General features: G+C 47.0%; 1 protein-coding gene across 8 annotated transcripts in view; it reads left to right on the plus strand.

Moving 5' to 3' along the window:
- The window catches only part of mpp7a (MAGUK p55 scaffold protein 7a), a 119310-nt gene that overhangs the window by 85717 nt on the left and 20661 nt on the right, over positions 1-12932 (plus strand). For 4 of the 8 annotated variants that reach the window (XM_076112542.1, XM_076112540.1, XM_076112541.1 and 1 more), the window contains 4 exons: positions 1898-1945; positions 2690-2710; positions 3779-3811; positions 11466-11636. In XM_076112542.1, coding sequence (XP_075968657.1) covers positions 1898-1945; positions 2690-2710; positions 3779-3811; positions 11466-11636 — 273 coding nt within the window. The remainder of the gene's footprint in view (positions 1-1897; positions 1946-2689; positions 2711-3778; positions 3812-11465; positions 11637-12932) is intronic. The other 4 variants (XM_076112544.1, XM_076112545.1, XM_076112546.1 and 1 more) reach the window with 4 other exon arrangements.

The raw sequence follows: 12932 nt of genomic DNA on the forward strand, positions 1-12932 counted from the left end.
TGAACACACGGACGTCTCTCTGGGCTTTCTTACAGCATGTCTGCTCCTCCGTCTCCGACATGAAAACCCCTTCCTTAATTGTTTGGTTCGGGTCGCAGTCTGCCAAACACGTGGACGCACTTATCGCTCACCTTGGGGGTTCTTTTCCACGTCTCACTCCATACATTACAGCGCCGTCCCTCTCACTCTCGCTCTGAGACGTTTTCGAAATGCCGCCAGAGGTCGGTCTTAAGTGGCCCCGAACCTGGCCCCCGTGTTCAGTCTATCCGTCCATTTCATTTGTCAGCTCACTCTTCGCAGACGCGGGAGCCTGTTTAGAAGCGCAAAAGGTGCAGCAGAAAAGTTCCGTTTTATTCACATAGGTTAGAGGCAGATTACCTCGCGGACACCACCCCTAAAGTGTTATAGATTCATTTGTTATTATTCCCTTCACGTTAAAATTCCCTGCACGTAATTTCATCGTGAGTATCCCACATTTTGTGATGTATAAAGTCAGCTTTTTAACGCAGACCTTACACTCGCGTGCCAGGGATTTGAATAATCAGCTCTGCATTTTGAGGGCCGAAAGACGCACGACAAAGCTCTCTCGCTCTGTGTCATCTGGAAAATTCCACTTGTCACAAAAAGAGACATTAAAGCGAGAGAGTGACAGCGTCCAGTTCGTTCAAGGAGAAGGCCATGTGTGCGCTGGCTGGCTGGCTGCGAGGGTGACATCAGCTCCATAACTCGGGGCCATTTACAGGGTGCCGACTCGGGGTCACTCCTTTGTCTCCTCCTGCCTCGCCAAGGAGATAGCTGAAGGATTGACACTATGCACACTGCTCCACAAAGTACAATCCCTAACAGTATAGCTACCTTCAATTTCATATTTCTCTAACAGGCAGTATGACTCGGACGATCGTTTTTTTACTCTTGTGATGATGACGAGGACAATAACGAGGATTGGTTTGATGATGACCTACTATTTAGCCCAGCGCCCAACTTGATTGTCTGACTGTTCCTGTTTCTTTCTGCTAGGTACCCGGGGGGGGGGGGGGAATGATCTCTGAGAGAAGAGCATTTAAGCTTTCTCAGATAGGCCGTGCCCTGCCGACTCACATTCTGCAGCGTAATCGCACGGTGTTTCATTAGACCTGGAATGCTGCTGTACAAGGCCACGAGGCCATTAGGCAAAATGCAAACCATTCCTGTGGCAGATAGGCACCAGATGAAAAGCCTCCCCGAGTTCAGTCAGGGCAGCACGTTGACGGATTTTTTTTCCCGATACCTTTATCATTCTCATATTGTCCTTGTTGTTTCCCCTCTTTCAAGTCTCCCTCTACAATTACCTCTCATCCTACTCGAAGTGGGCTTCGGGCGCTGGTTCGACTTAAACTGTCACATTACGGCGGGGAGGAGGGCAACATCAGTGGGGAACATTGCCGTGAACACTAACATGTGAAACAAGATGTCAGATAAAGGCGAGACACATTTGGCTCCGCACTTCAGACACAATCACGGCTCCCGGGGGCCCCGACGTCCTCTAGCGCGGAGCGACCTTCGAGGTGATCGCTCCTGACTGCTGTTTTGGCTGCTCGTTAGCTCCGTGCCGTGACGTAGCAGCTCCCTGAGCGTAAGGCGAGCCCCCGTGCTGTGGTCGCTGGTGTTATGTATGTTTTGATTTAACCTTGTTTGGCCAAAATGGGAACACGGGAAGGGGAGGAAGCATTTATAAGTGCCTCCAAATGTTCACGGCATCCTAAACCAAACACACACACACACACACACACACTGGTCCTGCGTCGGCTACCATTAAAGCCGTTTTATAACTGTTTTGGATGGCACTCTTAAACATCTGGAGTGATTTCAAATGCTACCTTAAACCCTTTTGAATGTAAATATGTTTCTTTCTGTGTAGTCACCGTGGCTGCACCACAGACATATCCCACAGACTGTGTCTCACTAGGTAACAATGGATGTCAATGCCTTGTAGCTAAATAGTAACGAGAAATGTTGTTTGGTAGAAGGTACAAGTTCAGTCTAAAGGCCTTTACACGCCGTAAATTGGAATGTTGCAATTGTCGCAAATTCACATCGCTGCCAGTATGGATAGTTTCAATGCGGAATATTCTCAGGTGAGTATTTCGCATTTTCGTGTTGTTTATAGTATACGTCACGCCCCCAATGTGTAAAGGCCTTTATAGTTTGATGTTCTAGTTAGCTCAAAAACATCTGAACATAAGGTCCAGTTACTAGCTTTTTTTTTTAGCTTTCAGCTGCATCTCTTGGTCTTCATCAGTGGATGGAGTTCACTCGGTTGTTATCACGTAACCTGGATAAAACTTGGGTTTGGGGGTCCGGAGTTTACACACGTTGTCCGTGTCATGACAGCTGAGCATACTTGACCCACTGATGAAGACCATGAGTTGCAGTTTGAAATCAGTTGAAAGCTAGTAAGTGCACCTTGAGCTGGTATTTTCTGGTTAAATTAATGTAGCAACATTACACAATGAAATATAATTTGAGAAATGACTCAAAACAATATTTCAATACGAATTTGTCACAGTATTGCGTACTAGTTTAGTTTATAACAGAGATACACAAACTAGCTTACTGTCACTGTGGCTCAAATGCCAGTATTTGACATGAGACATTAGGATGTTAACTCTTCTCTTTGTCCTTTGTTTGTCTTTTGTTTTGCTTTTCTAAGACGATGTGGCTGTAGAGTTTGGTAGGTGTCCTCTTCTTCTTCTTTATTCTCTCATCCCCGTCCCTCAATTTACTCTGTGTAATCCAGCAATTGCTCTAACTGTGACTCACTTCCATTCCTTGCTTCTATTGCTCTCACAGTCGAGGAGATCGAAGGTACTACTTGTCTCCCATTCAATAGGACGTTACTGACTAATAGCGTTGTGAAACGCAAACAGTAAAACCATTTGTGTGATTGGTTCACCTTCATAATGTCTGTGCATAACCAGAGGTCCACCTCTCACCTCTGCTCTCCATCCTCCTTGTTTTCATTTGGCCTGTCTCCTCATGTCAAAGCTAATCGCTCTTAAAGGGTCAACTTCTTCCCTCAAACACAGCGGAGAGTTCACAGTTTATTGGCTCTTGCCTTGTACAAAGACTCATCTTTCACCTGCTAGAGCGGACAGGAGAGAATCATTCCTTCACATGGACACCTCCAGTCACCTTGCGCCTGCGGAAGGCACTAATAATACAAAAATGATTCATAAACGTAAAAAAAGAAAACATCCAAAGCAATAGCCAGCGATGTAGTGGATTGTAAACCTTAAATCCAGTTTAGGCTAATTATTATTTTCATTAATAGGGTTTATTTCACGGATGAAAAAAAACTGCAAGGAACTTCTGAAAGATCATCCAGGACAAAACTTGTTTTCAGCTGTTCTTAAGTCATAAACACAGAAGAGAAAACAGTTCAGATCAGACTTGGAATCAGAAATGGATCAGCAGAATTTCTTCTTTTTTTCTCACTTGCCTCTCAGGTCTTCTGTAGGTTTTACTCACGATGCACCGACTTGAGGTCATAGTCAACCCCTCTTCTTATTCACCACTACGTCACTGGCTATCGCTCTCCATAAATAACACAAAACATCTCGTCAGATGTCTGTCTCGTGGACTGTACCTGTGTGTGTTTCCTCTTGTGTGTGTGTGTGTGTGTGTGTGTCTTCGTGGTTCGAGGGGTAGGTGCCTGTTTGCTCTCATGTCTGACTATTCTCTTTAACATGATGTTGTGCCTCTCTTCTGGCTTCTCCTTTCTTTCCCTTCTCATCACCAGAGGACGCTGACTATAGTAGCGGATTCCAGCTAGGTGAGAGACGTTGCCTCCTTCTCTTCCTTCTGCCCTCCGCTCCCTCCTGATGCAGCTGTCCCTTCGATGAATTAACAGTTTGGACAGTGGGCCAGGATTGTGTTAGATTTACATGAATCCTCTCCATTAATCCCCTTAGCCCCTCCGTCATAGTTCAGCCTTCATAGCGTGTGCCACATTACGAAGACATCATCAACCCTGACAAATAGTTATCTGCTTTTCATAATGTACTTGACGTGTTCCCTCTAACTCATTCAACTTGGACTCGCATGTGAAAAACACGAGGAGTAGTTCTGTAGCGGTGCAGAAGCCTACGGTGTGCTATTTCTGCCCTCTTGCTGACAGCGTGAGTCCACTGGCAGATCTCGTGGAGGATTTGCAGAATATAGTAGTTACCCTGTTCTGCCTCCGCTGTGGGCTTGCAGACGTCTTCGAGAACAGCTCTGGATGGGTTTGTTTTTTTGTTTTGCACGCTTTGTCCTGGAGGTCCGGCTCCGGCGCCGGCATCGCTGATGTGGTCCCGGTCAGAGTTAATGACAATTACCGTGGGCTGCTTTGGTTCTGCAGCCCTTTCCAGAGAGCTGCTTCCAATTCTGCTTCCAATTCTTCCAATTCTGCATCTTGTACAGAAAATGCTCCCCATCATGATTTTATTACCTCTGTCGTTTTCCCGACAAAATCATAAGGTATCGTCCCGCTGGAGGACCACAGGCCGTACCGGCTGGCTCGTACACAAATCCTCTGTCTGCCCGTCTGCCGTTTTTTCTTTCATTTCTGTCTCTTTACATCTCCCTCTGTCTCTCTCCGTCTCCCTCTCTGTGTCCCATTCGGTCTATATTCAGAGGTTGAGGTCGGGAGGTGAGCTCTCCTTTGCACACTACACCGTTCAGACTCCAGATTTCGCAGGATATCCAGTGCACACGCGAGTTTATAAATACGTAGTTTGAGCCATGTCTGCCAAGCTCAATCAGGGTCACTTCCCAAGGCCAAACCATGCCAAACACCAGTCCGTTTTTTCCACTCCGCTCTGTCCCCTTCAGGCTTGCCCTTACTGTCACCCTGCCTCCTCCGTGAGGTCAATGACCTCAGCCTCTCCTCTTCCTCCTCGGTACCCAAACAACATACAGCGCTCTAGTGGGTTAGCAGCATTTCTCGACTCCAGCAGCCCAGAACGAGGTTTAACTGAAATCAGAGAACCTCAGGAGGAAGAGAAGAGAGAGAGAAAAAAGAAATAGTGTAAGTTATAATAACATCTTCTCTATGCGAGTACTTGCTGCATGGCTTTTCAGCCTGTTGGATGTGGTTGTGTGATTTAGAGTTGGCCCGTCTCTAAAAGTTTGAAATCCTAGAACTTACAGATGCTTTTGCAATGCTACTGAGGTTGCATGGGGAAATAAAAGAGGCGGGGGGGGGGGCAGTTGTTGTCCTTAGTTTTTGGTTCGTTTTCCCTTCATACCTCTCTCAGTGATGCAATGTCTGTAAGGTCCTCGGCCAAAAGCGATCCTGGAGCACTACTGGGTGGGTGGGGGTGAGGGGGGGGGGGCGAGCAGATCCCTGTGCTCAGATGTTGATAGCTTTTAGAGCCAGCAGACTGGAGAATCAGACCTAGGAGGAGGAAAACTGCATCCCATGATGCCTTCTTATCAGGTCTTTCTAGGAAGCAGTGCTTTGAGACTTTTAACTCTCTACGGAGAATTAAAGAGCAGTTTTGACACCCAGGGCACTTTTCTTTTTTTTTTAGTGTAGAAGACGTACAAAGACATCTGTTTTTCCAGTGATCTGTAGGTGCACTCAGCTCGAGTCACAACAAGAAAATCCAAACACTAACTGTGACATGGGCGCATATGCACGGTGACACATCATTAACATAATCTCAGTAGTCACACACTGAATATCCAAAGAGAAAGATGGCTGGGTGGGTGGATGGATGGATGGAAGGCAAGCAAGTAGCTCCAAATCAGTTAAAGCTGAACGATCCGGGGCTGGAATATCCATCAGCCCCTCTCATTCCAATTATGTCCAAGTAATGGAAATAAAATGGTTAAAGTGTTATTAACTGAAGCAAAAAATGCTCGATTTCCAAAATGACAGGAGACCATCAGGCTGCCGGTTCAAGGTTAGGTTTGTTAGTCAGTTTTTCCCCCTGTCTGTATCCAAACATCTGTAGATTGAAACGATACACATTTTTATGGAGGGGTGCTTTAATCAGCATTAGCAACTCGAGTTGTTCCGATACCAGAGTCGGAAATGCCTCCAGTACAGCCTGAAATGCTGGATCAGGTACCCGCGAGCATGCGAGTCTACTCACCGACCCAATACCTCAATATCATATTATCTATCGGCTCAATTACTCCGAATGGGAACAACAGCAACACGTTCCACTCGCTACCCAAAGTCCTTACACCGATTAGTACTGCACACGTGAAAGAAGCTCCGAGACGGAAGCGAGCCGGCTCACTCATCCGTCATCAGCTCCAGGAAGAAAAAAACAATCGTCTGCATCTGTGCGAAAGAGCCATCTCGCTTCTTTCTCATCTTTCTTGAGATTCGCACATGCGCAATAGGGAGAGCGTAATGTTAGCCAGAGCTGGCAAAATATCAGCAATTTGGCAATATTTTACACTGGAAAATCTGTCAAACTAGATAATAAGAAGTTCTATGACATTCATTCTCTGAACGCATTTATTCATGTTTTACAAAGGGTTTAAGCCAAGTGAGGCCATGCAGCAATGATAGCAATCATGCATCAATACAGGGTACATAGTTATTTTTTTACACAGTGGTATAGATTCGGTTCTCTGTTTTGGCTGATACGCATGTTCAGGTATGGGACTCCTGACGGAAAAAATGGCATCAGAACATCTCTATTAGCACCAAACATTGTAGTTGTTTATAGAGTCTAAAAAGAGACGTGCAAGTTCCTTGAATGCGATTTTGTAGTAGAGCCTCTTCCCCATCTGAGCATCAGACTGATGAGACAAACAGGAAAGCAGGTATTACAGTACTTTTCGCCCTCAGAGGGCCCCTTTGGCATGTTGATGGTGGCTTCAAGGACTCCAGTAAAAGCAGAAGTACTTGTGTGTACGTGTACGTGTTGTTTTTTTTTTTGTTGTTTTTTGCCAACACATAAGGCATCAGGCATCGTTTTGAGACGAGACATTCCTCAGCCCAAAGAGCTGTGGGATAAGACGGAGGGGAAAAGCAAATAGCGTTTGACACAAATGGACCTCTTGCAGCCAACGGTCTAGAGCGCTGTTCCACCGTATAAGCCCGTAACACTTGGGTCGGGTACCACTTTCCAAATGCTTAGCGCGGGGGCCGTGGAAACTACTCCCAGAATGTGTTCTCCCCAGATAACACTCTAATGGGTTCACCACCGTGGACTGCCACACGTACATTTCAAATGGCAGACCTATACGAACTTTGCCTTTCGGCTGCATTGAACTCTTGACTGAAGCTTCCCTTAAGTCCGGGTGTTGGGTCATGCACTTTATGTTTACACTGTCGTGACCTCTTCCAGAAACGGTTAGACGTTTGATACGATCAACTATTCTGAGATCAGCCGTGGAGCCCACTGTACTGAAATCATTTTCACAGATGCCTGTTAACAGTTGTGCGGAGGGATCATTTGAAGGACACACGCCTGTCTGTCGTGGTATGTCCCCTTCCTTCTTTTCACTTGCTAGCCTTTCAGAATTCTCCTCTTGTCTCGTGGTCCCTCTTCTCTCCCCTATTGGTTCCTCTCCTTTTCCCTCCCAATTCCTCTCCTGATTCCTTTCCTCTCTGGATTTCTCTCCTTTCCTGATTCCTCTTCTCTCCCCTATTGATTCCTGTCCTTTTTCCTGCCAATTCCTCTCCTGATTCCTTTCCTCTTTTGATTCTTCTGTTGATTCCTCTCCTCTCCTGATTCTTCTTGGTGTTTTACAGTACATTATGTTGGCCCTCAAAGACATGGCTCAACTTCTGACTCTATAAAATGTGGGCACATTTTCCCTCGACACTCTAGCATGTTTCATTGTATTTTGCGAGCAATAAGCAGGCAGAGCAGTCCCTCTGTCTACCCCGGGCTTCTGTATTTTTGTCATTATGAGCAGCAACGCTCCCTCGTCCTTTTACTCAGTGTTGGGGTAATAACGGCTGACGGTGTGGAAAGCGTCCTCCGCCTCCCCAGCTGCCCGCCATGAGCCTTCCTCATCCCACCCCACCAACCGAGCCAGGCAGTGGGCACGCATAGTGGGGCCGAGAGAGCCGGTAATGCTTCCCACATTTGGTGCCCAGGAGCGTTACAGCGTCAAACCGCAGCGTGCGGCGTCGAGTCACAGGCGTAATGCTCACTTAATCCCCAGCTGCCATGCGCGCTTGATTCCATAGATGTCGTCTCCATTAGTCCAGAGGAGAGAGAGGGCCCCCGCCGGGAGAGCCAGGATGGCACAGGAGCTGTCAGCGCGGTCTCCTGTAGTTAGGCCACGGGCCTCAGACGGCGGCCCTCGCGGCACCGGGGCCTCGCAACAGGTGGTTTCACTATGAGCCTGGTCCTCTTAGCTACACCGCACGTTTTCTGTCTCCCTCTCTGCACTAAATGAAGTTTGATTGGAGGGGAAAATGACTTTTTTCTTATTCTCCGTCTTGACATCTCGCTGATCGCCTACGCGTGATGTCTGGAAGATGCCGGTATTGCTCTCAGGCTTCTCCTCTATCAGACGTCCGTAGGCAAATGCACGACTCAAGTTTTTTTCGAGTCATCTGTTATTTTTTTATGAGCATTTGTCTTGCTGCACTGTACTTCATTTTCTTTACAGTGGTAGCCATTTCCTTTTTTTTTTTTTTGCAGGTGCGGGTTCGTAGCAACGCACGGGATAATCGTGTCCGAGTGGGCAGTTTTCATTCGCCGTTAGGGTCGCAGAGGCCTCCGAGGCGCTTTCTTCACGCACATACTGAAAATTTCCTACGTGGCTGTAAGATATTATCACTCTGGAAAATGGGCTTGAAGGACTGCTGGCGACTTCCAAACAGTGTGCGTGTGTGTGTGTGTGTGTGTGTGTGTGTGTGTGTGCGCGCGCATGTGCTTAGTCACAGCTTGTGTTTACACTACGTTAAATATGCTCATCTTCTTTCCCCCCACTTTTTTTTACATGTTTCTGTTTTGCTGAAAGGACTTTGAATCATAGTGTGTGTGAGAGAGAGTGAGAGACGGTGTGTGTTGCAGTTTTGGCAATTGCCCAGTCACAGCCTGGTGCACACCATTAGGAGGTACGTGCGTGCGTGCGTGAAGGAAACTTTAACTCCATACCCCTGAAGACTGAACACTTTTGCAGAAAAGCACACACCATTTCGGAGGAAATTCAAAACAGATCTATTGTCGACAAATTTGATGTGACCTGTCAAACTATTGAATGAGGTACTGGATCTCAGTGCCACACATATCACGCATTCCTTTTCTACGAGTAAGCCTTATGCTGAGATCATCCTGTGACAAACGTGCCGGTGTTCCAACACAGCCGAGGCTTTCCATGACATGTCTGCGTTTGAACGGGACTCGTTCCTTAATTCTGGATTAAATTAACTCCCATCCCCTCTGTCTCATGCAGTCGCCGTCAGTGCTGAAGATGAGTGTTGTCGGGTGAGGATGGGGGGGGGGCGGGGGGGGGGGGGGGGGGGGGGTGCTGCTTGCTGCTGAATGACGCTTTGATTTATCCACCCTTAGGCAGCGCTAGAGGGGAGGGCACCGTCCGTTATTTGGATGGAGCTGTCTAGAAAGGTTTAAGTGATCTTGAGGGACACTAGATTACCGAGCCCTCCCCCCCCCCCCCCCCCCCCCCCCCCAATTGATAACCGCTGAGCCTCCTGCACCTGCGGAAAGTAAGAGGAGGTTGCCCTTGGCCCGAGCCCAATGAGATCGGAGCTCGTCATACTCTACGGCAGACAGAATTAACGGCTATCACAGTACTACTTAAAGCCTTATTAACCAGGAGTGTTTACATTGTGATCAATGGCTGACCAGACTGGGGTTTTTTGGGGGGTGGGGAGAAGAAAATTGACTGCTGGCTTTCAATAGGATATTAAGAACATTACACTTTTAATGTTTATTGTTATGATGTCAACCCGCTTGGGTATCGGTTACAGTCTGATGTCTTTACAGGAGAAATGCAGATGAGCGGTGTGTGTTTTTTCCACTGTGTGGCACAGACTAACGCTCCCCGGGTGGGGGTACGGGGGTAGGGTGGGGGGGACGAGGGTGCTGAATGAGTAGATGAACCGCAGGAGGAATGGCACAGACGAAATAAGCCACAACTTGCCCACAGTGGAACAAAGTCTACCCCCGAATGTTCAGTGTAACACTATATTCGGTACTCGGGCGCACGTGTACAATCCTACGTATACGAGCCCACGCGAAAAAACACTTTTAGTCTGTTCCAGTGACTTACGGCGTGTTTCATTTGTAACTCAGCATAGGTCCGTAACGCCATCCGTTATTGAGGGACTGTTCTGAAAAGAACAAGCCGAGAAGAATGCAGACTGTCTGTCTCTCTGTCTCTCTGTCTCTCTGTCTCTCTGTCTCTCGCGCACACAGCCTCGCAGTGGTTTGAAGATATTGTGGAAAGTATTAAGGGCAGCGGGTATCAGGAGCAGTTTTAAGTCCCAATTCTGCTCCCAGTCCATCATTTTCATGCCACCTTTATCTTGCATCGTATTTTTCAAGTTTAATAATTACTGATTAAAAAGTGGAATAATGAAAGAGAAGGTTGCAAACAGCCCGTGGAGGTAAGCAGAAATAGGTTATTAGAAGTCCTGCGTTCTGGCGATTTACAAATTTCTTTTTAAGGTTCCGCCAACATCTGCCATGAATATGAAACCAAAGTTCTTAAATTGGGGGGGGGGGGGTAAATGTCTCCCTTTGATCCGGTCGTTGATTATAAGATCAAGGCATGCCCACTCTTGGATTGATATGAGAAGCCTTCGTGACGGCGCACACGGCATAAACCAATCAGAGATGACGGCTGATGGTGGGGTAACCTTTCCTGAGCCAAACAACACTAAAGGACACACGCGTACATAGACACACTACAGCCGTTCATCAAATATACAGTCACATACCGTAGCAGTCAATTACATGACAAGAACATCTTTAGTTTCTTCCGTATCACACGATTAACTCTTTGTAGAAATGTGGTTTGAGAGACCACAGGATTCAAGATGTGTGGGGAAAAAAGGATGAGTCATCACTACCTTGATTAAAAAGGTAATATAATCATTTTATATATGTCGTGTCTCACAAACGTTGAAAGTCTTTAAACCTCACCACAGTCTCCAAGAGAAATGTGGATGCAGAAAAAGAAGGAAATTCAAATCCTCTGCATGTCACCAGAGGAGAATGTGAATAAGGGGTTTCGAGTGTGATATCCAGGGAAACCGTTTTGGCCGAGTGTCACGCTGTTCTTCTTTCACCTACAGCAAAGATAGCCGTCTGAAAAACCGAGCTGCACAATACAGTATGAGGTATTGGACGCCGAGCCGTGGAGGCGTTTGCCAAGATGCTGAAACGACCATGAATCACACAAATGTTTTTGGGTTGTTTTTTTTTGGTATATTTTAGATTAACGCGTCTCTTTCTGTCTCCTCTCCCCTCCTCTCTCTTTTTCATCTTCACCTCCAGCCGGGTTCAGGAGGAGCTTCCGTCTGAGCAGAAGGGACAAGAAGACCAACAAGTCCATGTACGAGTGCAAGAAGAGCGATATGTACGACATGGCCGACGTGCCCACGTACGAGGAGGTCACCCCGCACCGCAGGCCAAGCGGAGACAAGCACAGGCTGGTGGTCCTAGTGGGTGAGTAGAGGACTGGACTCCAAAATTTAAAATAAAAAAGCTATGATGTCACTGCTTACCTCACTGCGTTTGGGGGGGGCCTGTTAAACTTGGCACCGTAGATTTTAATAAAGCTCCTCACCTCCCAGCATGCAGATCACACTAACGACTGTGGCTCAGTGTTTCGCAGCCCCAGGTGGCCTGGCCTCGCCCTCCCGCGACCCAAAACCGCAGTCATCCAGGGCCTCGCCAATTTACACTTTTAGCACTCAGGGTAATCGCCGGAGTAGACCTCGGATTAATCGGTCACATTTAGTACACTCTAAATGTCCTTTCAATTTCTTTCCCCCAAGCCGATGGAATTGTTAACACTCGAGGAGCGGGTGTTACAAAAGCCCCCCGAAGAGCTTTACAACGTGCCAAGGTCTTGAGAATGAATTTAGTGGCTTCTCGTGCTGTATTTGCGGTTGGAAGACGAGCGTCGTCAGTGAACGCTGGAACAATATGCTCAGCCAGGTGCCACAGTAACGACTTCAATCTTTCTCAGCACCAACTGTGCTCGGTGAGCCTTTTTCACATTTGACTTTTTTAGATTTGTTACTCAGGACAAAAAATTTTAAAAAAATGGCAAGAATATCCCAGACACAGATGGAACAAAACATTCCTTAAATTTTCAGCGTGATTCCTTCCAATCTATTTCCATTCATCAAGAGAAGAGGTGCGCTCAAAAGTCTGCCCCGGTCTTTCCACAGCACTTTTTTAAACATTTTTTAAGGTTAATCTGGGAATGAACACCACTGGCAACAAGGTCTCTCTCTTTTAATTTTTTGTCCTCTCACGCATGCTGTCTGCAGAGTCCTGCTCCTAGCCCGATGGACCAGGCCTCGGTTCACACGGAGCATGGACTTCATCAGGCGCGTTGCAAATTAGCATGCCCGTTTCCCCGCCAGCATGCCACAGCCCTTCCACAGAGGATGCTGAACCTCTCCCGCCTGTCATGCTAATGTAAATATTTTTAATTAACGTCCATAATTTGGAGGACAACCTATATGGACAATTTCACACGTAATGAAGCGGAGGGCCAGGGAAAGATCTGCTTTATGTTGCCCTGCCTCCCTCTCTCCTTCTGCCTCTCCCCGGAGTCTCTTGATTTTCCTTATTCGAAATCTTTTCCCCTCCAAAGGTTACTCTGTAAGTGCTCTTTCCTTTTTCTGTTCAGGGGTGAGACACGTTATTCCTCAACATAAGGGCATGTGTTTTCTATACTCTTCATTTAATCTATTTGAGCAAGTTGATTCGTTTAGAAGGGCTGCGCGG

The sequence above is a fragment of the Anarhichas minor genome, unplaced genomic scaffold, assembly GCF_050575085.1.
Source record: "Anarhichas minor isolate MPS153535 unplaced genomic scaffold, ASM5057508v1 ptg000050l, whole genome shotgun sequence".
Taxonomy (NCBI): domain Eukaryota; kingdom Metazoa; phylum Chordata; class Actinopteri; order Perciformes; family Anarhichadidae; genus Anarhichas; species Anarhichas minor.